At 46.8% G+C, this 17184-nt stretch overlaps 1 protein-coding gene across 3 annotated transcripts in view; it reads left to right on the top strand.

Annotated features, from left to right (window-relative positions):
- The window catches only part of GAB3 (GRB2 associated binding protein 3), a 63044-nt gene that overhangs the window by 27888 nt on the left and 17972 nt on the right, over nucleotides 1–17184 (top strand). For all 3 annotated transcript variants that reach the window (XM_027687098.1, XM_027687097.1, XM_027687096.1), the window contains exon 2: nucleotides 16855–17158. In XM_027687098.1, the coding sequence (XP_027542899.1) occupies nucleotides 16855–17158 (304 nt within the window). The remainder of the gene's footprint in view (nucleotides 1–16854; nucleotides 17159–17184) is intronic.

Here is a 17184-nt window from a genome sequence, read left to right as displayed (position 1 = left end):
CTCAGTTCTCACTTTAACTCTCCCTTTGAAAACACTTATTATTGCTCTACTCTTGCTTTGCTCCTAGAACATAAACACCCCTGAAGTGACCCCTCTTTGAACAAAGCCTGCATCCCTTCTCCCATCACTGCAAGTGCCAACAGGCCAACAGGCCTGTGATACCCACATGCTGTCGCTCCTAAATTAACTAGGCAGGAGCCTAAGTGGCAGAACCAGGGGGCAAAACATTGCCTGCTGAAACAGAAGTAGATTTGAGACTTGTTTTAAAAAAATGAATCCCCCATGGCTGCCAAACACCGCATTACAACTGAGGGCAGCCCTGGGGAAAGTCTGTTTTTCTCTAATAGGCTGAACACTGTTAAGTTCAGTGCAGAGTCGAGGATGTTGCATATGGTTTCTTGGTTGTAAATTTGTCTGTGTCCACACCCTCCCTAAGACAAATGTTCTGAGCAGAGGTTTCTTAGCCAGTGCAAAGGCACTGACTGTCCAGGATCTGCACTCTTTAAAGCAAGCCGAAAGCAAATTGTTGGGCACAGACCCTCAGTTATTTAACTGTTCTGTGGCTGGGGCATCACTGACGGGAGGAAGAGAAGAATTCAACAGTGGAAGGGAGTGCAGTGTCCTCAACAAAGAAGGGAGGGCCCTGTGGATTAACTCTGCTTGCACATTCAGCTGATCAGGAAATGGTTATATCTGTGAAGAATTTGGAGTTTTTATGCGCGTACGTTGTGGTTGGAGCAGATCTCAGTGTAAAAGGCTGTCTTGGCATTTCTGCTGCTCGTTTCTCTGTCTTTATGAATCTTTCCCATAGGATTAGAAGCAATAAAACCCATTTAAAAACTGAAGATGAGGTTATATGATTTCAAAAATCAGCAGAGGAACTCCAAGCCAGCCAGAATTTCACTTCAACTCCTGTTTTGCAGTTCAAGTTGACAGCATTCAAGAAGCTTAAGCGTTAACATCAGCCACCCTTACATTCACTTCCTTCAGAAGCATATGCAAGCACTGCAGGCTGCACAGAGGACTGTATGCTTTTGGTTTTGAAGATTTACAAATTTGGGCTGGGTGAGGTATGGTTTTAAGCCAATTGACCAGCTCTTCCCATCAGAGGAAAGCAGAACACAGACTTTTTGGTCATTACCAAGGTTAAGTGGAGGCCTTTCACCTCAACACATCAGCGTGGCCCCACCATCTTGTTGGGATTGCATTGTCCTGAGAAGCCCTGCAGCCTCAGTAGGTCTGGAGCCAGATGTGATTCAGGTGCCCCAGATGTGCTCCAGGTGCTCCCCACATTTCAGGGCACAGGGGCAGCAGGTGTACAGACATTTACCTTAGGGCAGAAGGCGTGAAGGTGACTGTCAGACAAAGGTGGTGGCTCTGACCTGCTATGACCAGCCATGAGGGGCTGCCCAAGGCACAGGGGGATGGGAAGGCACATGTCACACTCAGGTAAGGCAGTATAATGGAGAGGAAAGGGGATGGCCAAGGAGCTAATGGACCTCTTTGTATTCTCTATTTGCTTGCAGACTTGGCATAGGAGAGGGTGGCTGGGTGGAGGTGTGACAGACCCCTCCAGCCCCATGTTCATGGGACACAGCTGCCTAGGTCAGAAGGAGCCCTCATTCTTTAGCTGCAGACACCGGAAGGGCACAAGGAGGCACCTCTCCCTGCAGTAGCATCCTTTTTGTCTCTGGGAAGCACCGATGCCATGTGTTTCTCCAATGCTCGTTCAACCAGCGCCAGCAGCAGAGGGGGTGGGACATCCCCACACAGCAGCAGTTCAGTCTCAGTGCCTTCTCCTCCTTCCTGGTCCTTCCCCTGGCTGCCTCCAGGGAGCCCTGGTGCGGGGAGGCAGCTGGCACAGTGCACACTGCAAATGATGCAGTCACAGACTGCAGCCACATCCTTACTGCTCCCTGGTGACCTCATTCTCTGGGTGTAGCTCAGAGAATGTGCATAAACCACAGAAAAAAAAAAGAAAGGGGATAGGGAAGGGAAGAGAAGAGATAGAGAAGAAGTTGCAGAAAAGCAGAAATAAATGCTGTAGTTTTGAAAATGCCTGTGGAAAAACCCAGCTGGCTCATTGTCCTCACTTTTGTAACAGTAACATTGATCCTATTTCACCATCCCACAAGCACATGCTTCTTCTGATACTTTTATGGTTTAAAAAACATGTAGATTCAGATAGGCTGAACACCACTGCCTTCAACCACATTTACCAGTTTACATTTACTAAGAATCTGGCTTTTGGTGTTTCATAGATTAGTGTGCTGACAGGTTGAAAAATGATAGAAAGGGAGCTATTACCCTTCTCCCACATTGCTCATATTTAAGACATTGCTGAGCACATTAATTGCACGTTGTTCTCAATAGATCAAGCTGAACTTTCATTTCTGAAATCTGTTTTTACTCCCAAATTGTTCCACTATTTGTGGAGTTTGGCAGCGAGTCTTACTCCTGCTGTACTCACAAAAAGTCTGCATTACAAACCCCTGACAACTGGCTGAATATAACCCCAAAGAGAAGGCACCTGCTCAGGAAAGCCAGCCTGTCCTTTTGCAAGCTGCAGCTTCATCAGCTCACAGCAATGAACCCTTCTGGATATGAAATCCATGGGGTTCTGCAGAAATGAGCACTTTAATTTGTTTTCTCTCTCTCTTTTCCATTTGGGGAGCCCCTGTTGATCTCCTTGGCACCCAGCAGCCCTCCCAGGATTTCTCATGCATGGGACCTGGCTTTTCATACGGCATCACACCTCATCCTTTTAGTGCCACATTGAATTTGGGCTTTCTACACCATGGAGACAGCAGGACACTAGCCAGTGCAAGGTGAGGCACATTCCTGAGCAGCACCATTGTGCTGCCCACAGACCAGCAGCAGGAAGATTTTTTTGGGCATCCTTAAGTTCCTGCCTGCGTGTGCATTGTCTGGCCACCTAAAATCCACACTGTATAGGCAAAGCTGGTGTTTGGCAAGTCTGGGGCGTTTCCCAGGAAATAAATCATGGTCCCTAGTTGTTCCTAATGCTGCTGTAATCAGAGTGCAAGCCTGTAAAAATGCAGGGATGCCAGAATTCTGAGTGTTAAGGGTAAAGTGTGCAACATGCCAAAAGTAATTGTTTTCCTTCTGCAGCCTGTTATATTCAGATGTTGAGGAAATGATTTAATATTTCTGAACATGTTGTGATTTCATCATTTGGTTCAGCAAGGGAAGCTTGAGAAGTCATGCAAATGAAGATAAACATTAAATACACTGTTAGGGCTTTATTTGCCACACTGTGTGTTTTCAATAGCAGTGCTATACAGTGTATGCCAGCCCTGGGCACGTCAGTGTCTCCAGACAAAAGTTGCAGTGGTAATGGGGGAATGAAAAAGCTAAACCTACATGTGACTTCCAATTGGAAAAACCTGTCTCAGGAGATGAAAAGAAAAAGGACTGAGGATACTTCCTCATGAGGGGAAGAGGGGCAGGCACTGATCTCCTATCTGGTGACCATGAGAGAACCAAGGGAACAACATGAAGCTGTGTCAGGGAAGGTTTAGGTTGGATATTAGGGAAAGGTTCTTCATGCAGAGGATGGTCACGCACTGTAACAGGCTTCCCAGGGAAATGGTCACAGCACCAAGGCTGCCAGAGTTCAAGAAGTGTTTGGACAATGCTCTCAGGCACATGATGTGACTCTTGGGGATGGTCCTGTGCAGGGCTAAGGGTTGGACTCGATGATCCTTGTGGGTCCCCTCCTGCTCAGGGTATTCTATGATTCTACCACCAATACAGCTCAGGATCCAGGCTCACAGTCTGTTCCAGAGGGTTTGCGCCCTGGTGCTCATTCCCAGCTCCATTGGAGCGTTGTGCTCCACAGGCCAGTGTGAAGTAGGCAGAGCACTGAGGAAAAAAGCGCAGGTCTGCAGAATTTCACAGGCAGTGTTGCCTTCCCACGGCAGAGAGGGGGAACGCGCAGTTATCTCCTGAGCATGGGAAGTTTACACAATGAATGTTTGGATACTCAAGCTGACTTTAACCAGCTGAGTTTGTGAAAAGCACCTAAAACGTGAAGGAAAACGGAGCTCACAGGGTGCTATTTCTTCAAACCATTAGTCCTGAAACCCTGTTTTCTTGGATGAGACACAGAGCACAACAGCAACAAAAAAAATTCTGACAACTCAGAGAAAATTCTTAAACAAACAAAAGAAAACCTGGCACAAGGAGCACTGTTTATATTTTTCCTAACATTTATGTATTTTAAAATAAAAAATGACAGGTACTGGGTGCTGTATATTATGAGCCATATGAGTGATGACCACTTTTACACAAACTAAGGAGAACAAAAAAATAAGTCTAAAAATATTTAACAACCAGCTCCACCTCTTCTGAAGTGTAAAGCAGAAATTAATTTAAGACAGCTTTTAAAGAAGAAGAAAACCCAGGTCTGTAGATGTAACACTGCCTAGCAGAATCCTTAAGGGTTAAACAACACAATTTAGTTGGTAAGAAGAAAGCTGAAAACAGCAGAACTGCAATCAAAATAGATTTTTAAATTCCTTAGTGTAGTTGGTTTTCTAATAGTGTACTTTGAAATGAGCAAATGGGTGTTAAACCAGCTATTGAGCACTTTCAGCCTCCTTCAATGTTGTTGAGGTTCAACTCAACCCCCTTTAAAGGAAATACGGGCCACCTAAATATATCCTCTTTAAAACACATCTGTACTTGTGTACATGCAATGTAGAAACAGATTTCATCCGACTCATTCCACCGTCTGTTTTGGTTTGTGCCTTACCCACACACTTAGTGTACTCTTAAATACAATTAAAACATTTACTAAATAGGTCTGACAAATAACTCTTAGTTTATAATCTGGTTTGTTTTCTGTAAATAATCAGTGAGGGAATCTGGCCGGTGATGACTGACTTCGGCTGAGCATCTGAATCACGCAGTACCGTTTCCAGTTTGAAGCAGGAGAGACCCAATTTCCCCAATCTGTGACAAATACAGACCTTTCCAAACTGCAGCTTATTTCACCATAATTCATTTGTTTTCTGGTTGCATTCTGTCAGCCCTCACAATGTGCCAGACACTCTCTGCTCCCTCAGGAGCCCTGGCAGCCTGCTCTGGTACCCAGCCCGCTGCTCTGCCCCGTGTTGCTGTCAGGTGGTGTTTGTGCTGCATGATGCCTGCCCCGACCAGGCATGGCCAGGGTAAGAGCTATGAGGGCTGCCTTCTCACAGACAGGGGCTTTTACCATGCCTGAAGTCACTAGTAGGGGTTTGCTCTCTGGCTGGAAAAAAACTCAGTGTTGAGGGCAGCCGGTGTGCAACCCACAAACCCCAGGCTAGACCCACGAAGGGAGAGTTCATCCTCTGATGTGGCTGATAGAAATGCTCCTCATCAGCCCAGAGGCAGATTTTCTTTATTCAGATAATTTCTTCATATCATGTTTCCATTTTTGGGAATCTGCATTTCTCAGGGCTTCCTGTCAAGAGGAGGACCTGGCCCCCTCGGAGCAAATGGGAGCGTTGCCACTTACATCAGTGGAGTTTAAATGTCACCGCAAAGGCCGGGTGGTTCCCGTGGGACAGATTTCCAGCCAATACGTAGATCCCAGTGGAGATCTTTGTATAGCTAGAAGCATGCAATGAAATCAGTGTCCCCCTCCACATGCCTAAAACCAGAGCTCATCTGGATACTAGACGGCTGCTGTTATGACATTGGACCTGTTCCTATTTTTCTTTCTATCTTTGTACATACGTGCGGAGAGGTTGGTTTTTATTTTCAACAAAAGTGACCTGTTCTCTACAACAAGTCCTCCCACACATGTGCGCCTCCTCCCTGTTTTTCTGCTTGCCTCCTGCACACTTCCTTTCTCCAGGCAATTTTAGGAGTGAAATGAAGTGCAAAGGTCAAAGTCTTTGCAGCGTGTAGCCGTGAAGTCAATAAGGATGTAAAAAAGAACAGTGGCCCACAGTGCATGTGGAGGATACGGCTTTTCCCTCTGCGCTCACCCAGATCAGCTGAGCAGAACACCAAACACTGCTGCATTTCCTGACACTGAAGCACGTTGTTATGATTAGGCAAAAGTGCTACAGCCTAAAGATTTGCGGCTTTTATTCTGATCCTGCCGGCTACTCTGCTTTTCTTCATTAGGTCTGACAGCATGTTGTTGAAGGCTTTAGTTTTTTTTTAAAAAAAGCGGTGTTGTGGTCCCCTAGTAAAAGAGTTACTTGCCCAATTTCCTGTTTATGCTGGAGCCACGGCATCATGTGAGCACAGACAGTTGTAGATAGGCTGGCGACTGTTGCTGACCTCACGCCACATGTTCAGTTAACAAGGTGAAACAGCAAAATTTGCTCTGTTTGTGTAAAGAATACTGAGAAAACTTCCAGTTCCAAGTAAAATAGAGGGAGAGGGAGTCCCGATAGCTTAAGGCAGGGCACAATCTCCAGGCAGTTCTTTCTAGTCTTTAACTGCTTTGTACATCTGTATTCACATCGTGCTTGCGAGTGACAAGAAAGGGGATGAGCTCCAACTCTATTTCTTTCCTTAGTGAAGCAGGTTTGGAGTCCTTCCACAAAAGCTATTAGTTTAGTAAATTTGCTCAAAATTTGTTCAAACTTCAGTCCCTTAGATATATGCATTTTCCTATACTTGTTTCTAAAAATGACTGAAGACTGCTGTGACTTAGCTAGCTTCAGTTTTCCAGTAGATGTTTATATCCAGCATTTGTATTTTAAAACTGTTGCTTCTTAAACAATCTGGGAGCAACCTATTTTTTATTAAGATCTCAAGGATCCATGCAGAATCTTCTAAAAATCCTTTAAGACTATGTAAGACTTTTGGATTAAAGCCATTCTAAGAAATCGAAGTTTACCTCTATTCAGGATTATGTCATAATTATCACTAAAGTCGATATTAAAGAATCTGAATTTTACTTTTTCACTGACCAGAGGAGTGGCACCAAGCCAGATCGGCAGTCCTCTGTCCATCAACCTCTACTGCCTTATGCAGGTAAAAAAGGATTTCAGATGCAAAAGTTTCACTGCATATTGTCTGAAGGCAAACACACAGGTGGGAGGGCATCCCTGTATGGAGGTGTATGGAGAAGCATCCCAGTTATCGGGAACACAATGTAACTTCAGAGGCAGGTGTATCCCTGTGACAGGTGAACAAATCACAGCATATGCAGTCTGTAATGATCATGTACCAGTTGTCAAGTGCTTTAGGATTCAAAGGTGAAAAAAAAGCACTCCAGAAATTTAAGCTGTATTCAGGATGATAATGTCATTTTAGATACTACATATAAACATGAAGGGAGGGAATATGGAACTAAAACTCTTGGCTAGCTGGGGAGCCTATAAACATCCTCACATAAAGAGTCCTGCCTGTAAGTCTTCACTGTCAGGGAGCTTAAATGCCTGCAAAAATGTAGCAGCTGTCAGGTGGTGTCATTTGGGGGGCAGTTTAAAGGAATTAATGTTTCACTGTGCCTGCCCTCAGAAATTAAAAAATGTGCCAGAGGAGCAGAAGGTTCTGTTTGGGAGGAGATCCTTAAACGGCTTTAATCACTCCAGTGCTGTCTTCTGCAGTTGGGACCTCTGCTCTGAGCTGCGACCTACTTTACATCCCTATGAAAAGTGAAAAAGACAGACAAAACGAAACAGAGACTATGAGGATGCTCACGGTGTGAGTCACGTCCCCCCCAGTGCCCCAGCAGTTTGGTTCCCCCCACGCAGCGTCATGGCTGCCCGGGATGCAGTGTGCCAGGATGCAGGACAGGGTCCTCCTGCTTGCCCAGGGCAGGGGCAAGGTCAGCTGGACAAAATCAGTTTCCCTCCACCCAGGGCTTTTGCTCACCCACCATGGGATCCTCTTGATGCGAGCTGGTTGCCCAGTGGAAGCGCTGGCAGCCCAGAGGGAAGGTGGCCATCCCGGGGCCAAGGCTGTTCCCTCGTGCAGATCTCACACCACAGCTGGCTTTCTTTTCCTCAGCCTGATTTTTCATCAGTTCTCCAGATCCCTTTGGGCACAGCTTTATAGTGATGCCGAGTCACAAAAATTCCGGTTGTTTCCTGAAAGTGTGTGAGAACATCTTTACAGTCTTGTTAGTCCCAATGAAACACAGCCAAGTGCAGCTGGGGAGTTACTTCATTTTTTTATTAATACCAACTGTGTCTTTTTCCTGGCGCCCTGCAGATGCTGCCGAGATTGCCGGCTGGTCCTGGTCTCTTGGTGCTCCTGACAAACCCCACTCAGTCACAAACCCTTTCCTGGGAGGTGCAGCTCTCCGGGGCAGGGCTGGGCTCCTGCCCTGTGGTGGAAATTAGCCATAATTTCATAATGGCTGATCCTTATGCATTCTATAAATGAGCTCAAAGAGGCCTGCACATATTGGCAGGGCAGCTGTTAACAAGGAAAGCTCCAAGCTGTCAGCACCACTGCTGTTAAAACAGGAGGACGAATAGAGAAGTGATGCCCTGGGCTGGCACCTGGGAGGGCAGCTCACTGACTCCATGTCTGTGTCAGGATGTCACTGTGAAAGAAATACACTGAAATAGGATTGTCATCTTGCCACCACTTCTTTGGTGGTTTTTTGCTGTGTATTTCACAGGTAGGGCTTTACCAGCCCAGAGGCATTTCCATAGCCACAGGACACTAGTAGGCAGTGAGCTCTGTGAAGCCTTCCTGGGGCAGTGGGGTCTTGCCTGCCCCATATGTCCCAGGGCAGGGCCCTTCAAAGCCATGTGACACATTGCAGCCCCCCTGGGCGAGGTGTGGTGTTTTCCTGCTGTGACATCAAAACCAGTGGGTTTTTCCCTATAGCAAGATCTTGTGGGATGAGATGCTCCATCATCATCTCCCCCTGCAAAATCCAGGGACCCATCTGGGCAGCATGACCACAGCACCAGCATTTCTTCTCTGTGGGACAGTCCCTTGAGATCCACCTAACAGGAGCCATGGGAAAAGCCAGGAGAGCACAGCAGTGCTGCTGCCCTTCAGCCAGCAGTGTCCTGTCAAACAATTTCTACTCCTCTCAGGCAAGGAACTGTCACCTTGCCAGTGTCCTCAGAGGAAACCTCTAATCAAAATGCCTGTGAGAATCACAGTTCTTGGTTCTTTACTGCTCTTACTAAAGGACAGGGGACATGACTGAAATGACATTTCTTCATCCAGGTGTCTGGCTCCTTTCTCCCTCCCCAAAATGCAGTGGTTCTACTAATAACTTTATTTTCAGAACTTGTTTTCTTACCTTCCACGAGGTTTTTAAGAACTTAGAACTCCCAAGTTTTTGGGTCACTATGACTTTGACCCTTCATGCCCAAATAAACCCATTAACATTACAAAGAATCTGCATGTTTATTAAATAGCAGTGACTCATTCTGTTGCAGATGTTTGTATATGTAAAGCACCATAAATATTGTGGATTAAGACGGAGAGCTGGCAATGGGAATGTGTGTAGGTTAGCAGGCAATGTAAGACTCTGGGATTTTTTTCTCCTTTTTTTAAGTGTGTGTCATTTTTTCTTCACAAACCACAGGTTTCTTTCTGTAAAACACAGAACAAAGGAAACCTGTCTGCTTCTACAGGATGTCCTCTTAGATGCTTTATTACAAAGCTCTCATTGCACTTGCAGTGCAGGAAATTTTTTGGCTGGTGTTTTTCGTCAGTTGATGTAGCTGTATCACCTTGAAGGGAAGAAGGTATTTCCCCTTGCACTGTGCACCCGTCACATCTCCTCCGAGGAAGACTCATGCCTACTTTCTTGAAAAAAGGTTCACTTAGAGTCATACTGAAACTACCACAATCAGAAAGACAAGTGACTCAGTCAAGGACTCATGACGTAGCAGGTGGAAATCCAGTGTTAGTCTGTATTCTGCCCTGAACTCATGTGATGGCCCCTGGCACAGGATGAGCCAGACCTTTTGTGCCACTCTGTGTGGGAAGTTGTTTTGTGTGGAAACACTGGTTAGCCTCAAGCCTTCTTCCCACCAGAGCTGAGCCCAAACCTTGAGAAAATAAAGGTGCAGTGGGCATGAACAGGCAGGGGAAGGGAGAACTGATGCCTTTCCAGAAGCTCCAGGAATGCACCTCAACTTCCAGAGACCCAAGCAAAGAGACAAAAATGACTGCAGAAAATTTCTCCTTCTATTTTCTAGGTTAAATAAAATTATGTGGCTGTAGAGGCACAGGAAGGGCCTAAGGGAGGAGTATCCCTCTCTGAAATTGAGTATTTATTGATTTTTCTTTCTCAGTCATAAACTATGAGTTTCAGCCTCTCACTGCTGAAGAAGTTTGTGAGAGTTGAGAAGAAATTAAGGCAGACAAAAATCCAAGAGAAGCATTAAACCAGTAGTTGATGGGCAGTGAGCTCATCTGCTCCCAGAAAGCTGCACAGGGACGCACTGGAAGGGACAAGCAGGCAGGCTCATCAGAGAGAGATTTATTATGCAGAGCTGATGGGTGCTGCAGATCAACAGCCACAACTGAAACAGCAAAACCATAACTCCAGCTGAGGGAGAGGCTGAGTGGTTTAAGAGGTCTTTTTCATCTCAAATTTCTGTGAGTGAGTAAATGAAGTGTTATTGCCCAGCCCTGCAAGCTGCCGAGCAGAAGGGGTGAGCCCTCCTGCAAGGGTCTCACAGTCCAAGGAGTGTGAGTTGCATGGGGTTGCTCTTGAAAGAGTGGCACAAAGAGCTCCCAACAATGTCCTTTTTGAATACAATTATGTTTGCCGGGAGCTGGTCCTGACTCCTTCCTGGTACAGGCCCCTCTTGCAGGGACTGTACTCTGCAGTCCCAACATCTCCCACTCTGTGTAGGCAGGGAAACCTTGTTAACATATATGGTCTTAATGGGCTTAGAATCAGCTGCTTACAAACCCGTCTACATATGAATTTTAACTTCCTCTTTTAAGTCATTTATAGGAAATGCTGTAAAGTTCTGCCTAACTTTTCTTTTTTTTCACAAGAATATGTTTAAAAACTGTTCTCTAAAAAAGACAAGCTGTGAAAACTTGTCTCAAGTGCTGGCACTCCCGTGGGACCACCATCCTGCAGCTCTGCTAGTTCTCTTGCCCCCAGGATGCCTTGTGGGTCAAGACATGGGCCCACAGTGAGTGGCTGGAGGAGCACTGTGCACACCAGCACTCCCAGCCCTCAGCCAGCTGTGGGAGGGAATCTGTGCCAGGCCCTTCACTGGTGGGATTTGCTGCTCTCCTCTCTCCAAGGGATTTTGCAGGATGACACAATCCCAAATGGCCAAACCTTTTGCAGTCGTCCGCATCGCTGAGCTCTCAAACTCCTCTTTCAGCCAGAGCAGACCTGGGGACCAGCACGTGTCCTGTGCCCAGAAGCACAGCTGCAAGGCCACCAGGCAGGCAAGGAGTCAGCACACGTGCACCCTTCCCTCTGCTTCCCCTTGCCTTCCCCCTTGCTGCCTTCTGTAAAATGAAGATTATCCTCATGGGGGAGTCGTGAGCATTAATGTAGCTAGTCAAGAATTTCAGGTTTGTTGGCTATTCTGTGTTTTGTTATTAAAACCAGAAAAAAACAAACCCCCAGGAAAAATTACATTTCAGGCCAATTTACCTCACTGAGCTTGTATGTGCTCCAATTAATTATTTAGATCTCAAATACTGGGTATTTTGTAAAAACAAATGAAAACGTAGTCCTCAGGCAGAAGGTAAGCGATGAACGTCTTTGGCCAAACCTTTCCAGCTCTCATTCTGCCTTGCTCACTAGCCAGCTGTTTTTCAGCACAGAATAGGTTTGCTCATGGCCTGTTTTATCCCACACTGCTGTGGGAGATCAAACGCTCACAGGTAAGAGCAGCCCTCTAAACCTCATGCCACCTATTCAGCAGAAGCCGAGACATCAGGTTGTGGAAGGAGTGACTGCTTTCTTAGAAACCCTTCTGACGTGGAAACAGAGCTATTCCTCTTCCCTTCAGAAGTGGCTCTGGAATTCCTAAAGTCAAAAATTCAGTATCAAGATGAAAACACTGATGGCTTGTGTTACACAAAGCAACGTGCTGGCGGCCGACCAACAGTGCTGCAAATTCTTTCTTCCTTTTGGCACCAAACTATTTCACTTACGAAGGACAGATGAAAATTATTCCAGATTTATGTTGGCTCTTGTCTGATGCTAGTTGTGTTTTTCTGATACAGCTTCTCTCTAATGCCCACAAAGCTTTGGAGGACATGTAAATATATCATCATCCTATCATTCCTCATGAAGAAAAAATTATTTCAGGAGGCCCCCAAATAAATGTAATATTTTGTCTGGACATGTAGATCCTTTCCATAGTGTGAGTGAGGAGCCTAGGCTGAATCCCAGGAATCAGTTCCTATTTAAGTAAATGGAGTGCAATCTTTCACCCTTAATTTGACCCAAATTCTATTGTAAATTTGGCAGCATGTGCAGCTCCAGACTAAATATTGTCAGATATTATTGGCTCCGATCAGCTGAAATAAATCCCTCCTCACCACAGCACCACCATTCTGGCTGTGCTGCCTCCTCGGCTGCTCAGTGCCTTGTGTTGTGGTGCCAGCACAGGGTGAGGGATGGAGAAGGGAGGCACATGCCACACCCCATCACATCTATGGGTGAAGGTCATGCAACACAGGCACAAAAACAGAGATGGCAGGGATGGCAGGGAAAAGAGGAGGCAGCCTTGTGATTGGAAAGGGTAAAAAGAAAACTACCAGGGATGTAAAACTATGTAAAACCCACCATGTTCTGCCACGGGGCTGGGGTGGGCAGTGGGGAAGGGCAGAACTGCCTGCCTTGCACACAGGGAGTGCGAGGTGCCTGGCACCCTCTGCACGTGGCTGCACCATCTGACTGGGTCCCTGTGAGCTAAGAGCTGCTGCCAAAGGCTTTTCTGGCCAAGGCTTGCCACAGCTGGGCTCCCAGTGACCCCAGAGTGCTGCCTCCCCTTCCCCTGGGGAAAGGAGATAATGTAGCAAATTGCAGGCAAACTCCAGGAAAATGAGGAGAGGATATTTGACTCGGAGATAAAAACCTCCTGCTTTTAAGTGTGCCAGAACCAAACCCCCTGCTTTGCCTACACCACGGAGCAGGGAGAGTCCTATGAATTGGCAATGGCAGACCTGTTCCTGTCCTCTTGCAGGCACGCTGCAAGTGGCTCAAAACCCCTATGCATTGTCACTCAGCATTGTAGGATAAGCAAAACTGTTTTGAAGACAACATTTTGTGAGTAAAGGCACATATTGGGGAAAGTTTCAGAATGGAAATGAGTCGAGAGAGACAGTGATGGGACTGGATATGTCAAATGAGAGGAGATGGTCCTTCAACCCCACCCACGCAGGCAGCTGCGTCATGTGTCAGCAGCTGATGCCACTTGTTCCCTAGAGAGTGGAGGACAAAGAAAGGAGCCTGGAGAAGCAAGGTGTGAGTGCACTGTGTGTGTGTGGATGCAGTTTGATGGTATAATTAAGCTACTGTTTAGATGTTAAGAGCAAGCACCCAGGGAAGAGCTGGTCACATCCCCTCCCACTCTCCTACCCCCTCTCTGATGCTGGCCTGTCTGTGTGCAGCCAAGGCTGGGTGCTGGGGCACTGGGCTGGCAGCACTCCTCATTTCCCAGTGTTGGATGAGGCAGTTTTTCCCCCTGAGATGGCTCCTTTGGTGGCAGGCATGGAGCACCCCTGGCACAGGGCAGTGGGTGAGCTCACCAGGTGGTTCCAGCAGACTCCCCATCGTCCTGTGCTGCTGCCACCCTGCCATGGCACCTGCACTGCTTTCAAGAGGGGTTGAGTGCTTATATGTCCATGAAGATCTGAGCCCGTGAATGCTGATTCACCTGCACTGCTGACTCAGGCTGCCGTCCCTCAGCGTCTCTCCCTCCCCTCCATTCCAGGTTCAGCAGCAGGTCAGCAGCACAGGCAGGGTATTTGCTTTGGTCCTTGCAGCTCACAACGAGACACCACCACTGGGCTCAGAGCACGTTAATATTTGGGGCACTGAACAGCGGCAGCCAGGGGCTGTTGGCTTGTTTGAGCTTACAGCATCACCAAAGGGCAGTTCCTCTGTCTCAGTCCACCCCCGACTTCCTGCATGTTTCCTACAGTCCATGTGTTACCCCCACAAGAAAAATCTACTTGTTTTTCAGCTGGACAGGGGGCTGGCTGGCTGTATGGGCCCCACCACGAGCCTGGGGAAGGTGGTGAGGGTGGCCCTGCAGGAGATGGAGGGGGAAGGCCCACCCTTCCCAAGGGCAGTGCAGATTTGGGCAGCTATCTGGCACTGTTTCTCCTCAGCCCTGTTTTCATGACTGCTCAGCTATGATAGCCAGTCTTTTGTCTGAGAGCCCTGCTCTCCTCTCCCATCATAAACCACTCTGACCAGGCACCTCTCCACCTCCAATCTCACAACTCCAGACAGACAATAAACTTGATCAAGTGGTGTATCCACAGGGAAACAGGTTAAGAGGCAGCTTCTCAGCCAGTACAAAACGAAGCCAGCAGAGTCTCAGCCACTCACACACACCTCAGCCAGTCTTTGCCTCTGAATGGACTTTTCCACAAAGCACAGCAGCAGTTTTCTCTTTCCTCTCACCAGCTGCCTGGGCTGTGCTAAACCTACAGACTCCTTTGGACTCATGAAAATTAAAATGCTTGGAAATGGGGACAGGCACTGGGCTGTCCTGCCTTAGGGTGTTGTACCAGCCACTCTGAACCCTGACTTTTCTCCAGCTGCCAGCTAAGCAAACTATCTCCCCCATCCCCTTCCTCCTCAGCTTGCTCATAAACAGGTGATTTCCATCCAATTTCCATCAGCAAGATCATTTAAGCTGCAGGGCTGGCAGCCTTGGGAGAGGAATAGAAAGTGGTTTTGCAGTAGATCTGATGGCTTTTTCCCTTTGCTGCTTTAGCAGCCTACTTCTCTGGGGGGCAAAGGAGCAGGTCTTGTTTGGCTCAAGCCTTCTGAAGCATTTCTCTTTGGTTGTTTAGGGGTAAGAGTTAGTTACAAGATGTCACCTTTCTGTCCTGATTCATATGTGGGGAGTGCATTAAGCCTGTGCAGAACTGGGACTGCAGGTGACAGAAATGGGGGCTTTTTCTGGGACTACACGTGAGGCACCTCCTGGGCTGTGTTCCACTGTCACATCTGGCTAATCCAGAAATCTCTTCATTAAACGTTTTTTTTTGTTTCTATTTCCTGTGTGTGTGTTCTTTTGTGCCTGACTTCCACAAAATTAGACTTGTCTAAGATACATCAGTAATCTCTAGCTACTTCCAAAAGAGACAAAATCACTTTCAAACCTCAGCAGATCAGTGAGAGCGAGAAAACTTCCCTTGTGCAATACACTTTGCTCCTCACCTCTGCTTCCTGTTTATTCCTGATGTGATGCCCCACTCTGTAAAGCCCTCCTGTACACAGGTTTGTTCAGCCTTGCAAGAGCTTCCTCTGTAATATTTTGTTCCCTACTCCCTGTGTACTTTTTTTGAAGAATCATTTGCTTTCAAAATAGATTGAGGTACTGCCAGGCTGAGCTGACTTACTTCTCGGTAAATTTTTGGGTGAATATTGACAGACTCTGAAAAGCTGGCTGCACTGCAAGAAACTTTCTTTAGAGTAAGAAAAAAAATGCTTTTTCTTGACAAATGATTGTTGCTAACCTTTGCTGATCATTTTAACTACCACCATGCCCATGGGAATTCAGCATCAACAAAAGCTGTAGTGCCTGGATTATCCTAAACTGTGCCAGTAAGGACTCTTGCATCTTAGTGAAAACATCCTGAGCTCAGTTATTTTGCCTTAAGGCCGAATGGTTGCCTGTCTTTAAACTGACAGATACACTCTTTGCAAAATGAGCATGATTTTTAACTCAAACACAAGCTACCACCCAGATTTACATCGTTGTAACAAGATCTTTTGCAAAGAGTTATTGAATAAGATTCAGGTAGGGAGGTTTATTCCTAGGAACTTGCATATAGCTTCATGAAGTGATGCTGCATCTGACATCTGATGCTGCCAGGACTTCATTTAAGCCTGTACGGGATCCATATCTTCAGTCACAAGGGTCTGAAAATGTCAGGTTTGGTTTGGGTTGATAGTGCCTGTGTAAATAATCATCCTTTTTTAAGGTGTTGAAATTTTCTCTTTAAATGCTACAACTTCCTTAAGGTTTGTTCTGGACTTTCAGAAGTAACTGGCAGCTCATTAACAGCTTTTTATTAGCACTGAAAACCACAGGAGAGAAACTGCACAGGTCATCTGGAACCCTTGGCTTTGGTAGGCAAAAGGTGCTTGTTTCCAGATATGTGCAGTCCTGGGTGTTTTCATTTCACAAAGAAAAATGTCTTTGTGGAGAAATCTCTTATATGGATGAGGTGGTGAAGTGTTGGATCATTTTGATTACGCCACGCAGGCAGGCTGAGGGGAACTGAGAAGTCTTGCTCCTCTTGACCCCCAAAGGGACAACCCTCTGCCTTTTTTCTGGTCTCAAATGCAAGCTGATAGCAAGCACATCAAATCAAAGTCATGATTTGGCCAGTTTATCAAAACAACTCTAAAACCTGAAAGATAACAAGCATGGAGTACAAGTCCTGTGAGGAGTGGCTGAGGGAGCTGCAGTTGGTCAGCCTGGAGAAGAGGAGGCTGAGGGGGGACCTTCTCTCTCTCTACAAGTCCCTGAAAGGAGGTTGTAGCCAGGTGGGGGTCGGTGTCTTCTCCTAGGTAACAAGCAACAGGGCGAGAGGAAATGGCCCCAAGTTGTGTCAGGGGAGGTCAGGAGCTTAGAGATTAGACTTGTTTTCCAACCTTAACGAGTCCATGTGTGGGCTGGTTGATGTGTTACATGTTTGGCACTAAAGGAGCCCTGTTTGTGCCCCTCTCAGGCGTGGCGGAGGCGCTGGTTCGTGCTGCGCAGAGGCCGCATGAGCGGGAACCCAGACGTGCTGGAATACTACAGGAACAACCACTCCAAGAAGCCCATCCGCATCATCGACCTCAATGAGTGCGAAGTGCTGAAGCACTCGGGGCCCAACTTCATCAAGAAGGAATTTCAGAACAACTTTGTCTTCATTGTGAGGACCACCTACCGCACCTTCTACCTGGTAGCCAAGACTGAGGAGGAGATGCAGATCTGGGTGCACAATATCAGCCAGATCTGTAACTTTGGACATCTAGAAGATGGCACAGGTAGGATCATGGTCATCTTGGGGGCT

This window comes from Neopelma chrysocephalum, unplaced genomic scaffold, assembly GCF_003984885.1.
Source record: "Neopelma chrysocephalum unplaced genomic scaffold, ASM398488v2 Primary Assembly neopelma1_73, whole genome shotgun sequence".
NCBI lineage: Eukaryota > Metazoa > Chordata > Aves > Passeriformes > Pipridae > Neopelma > Neopelma chrysocephalum.
The sequence above is the reverse complement of the archived record's forward strand: the minus strand, read 5'-3'. Positions and strand labels throughout refer to the sequence as shown.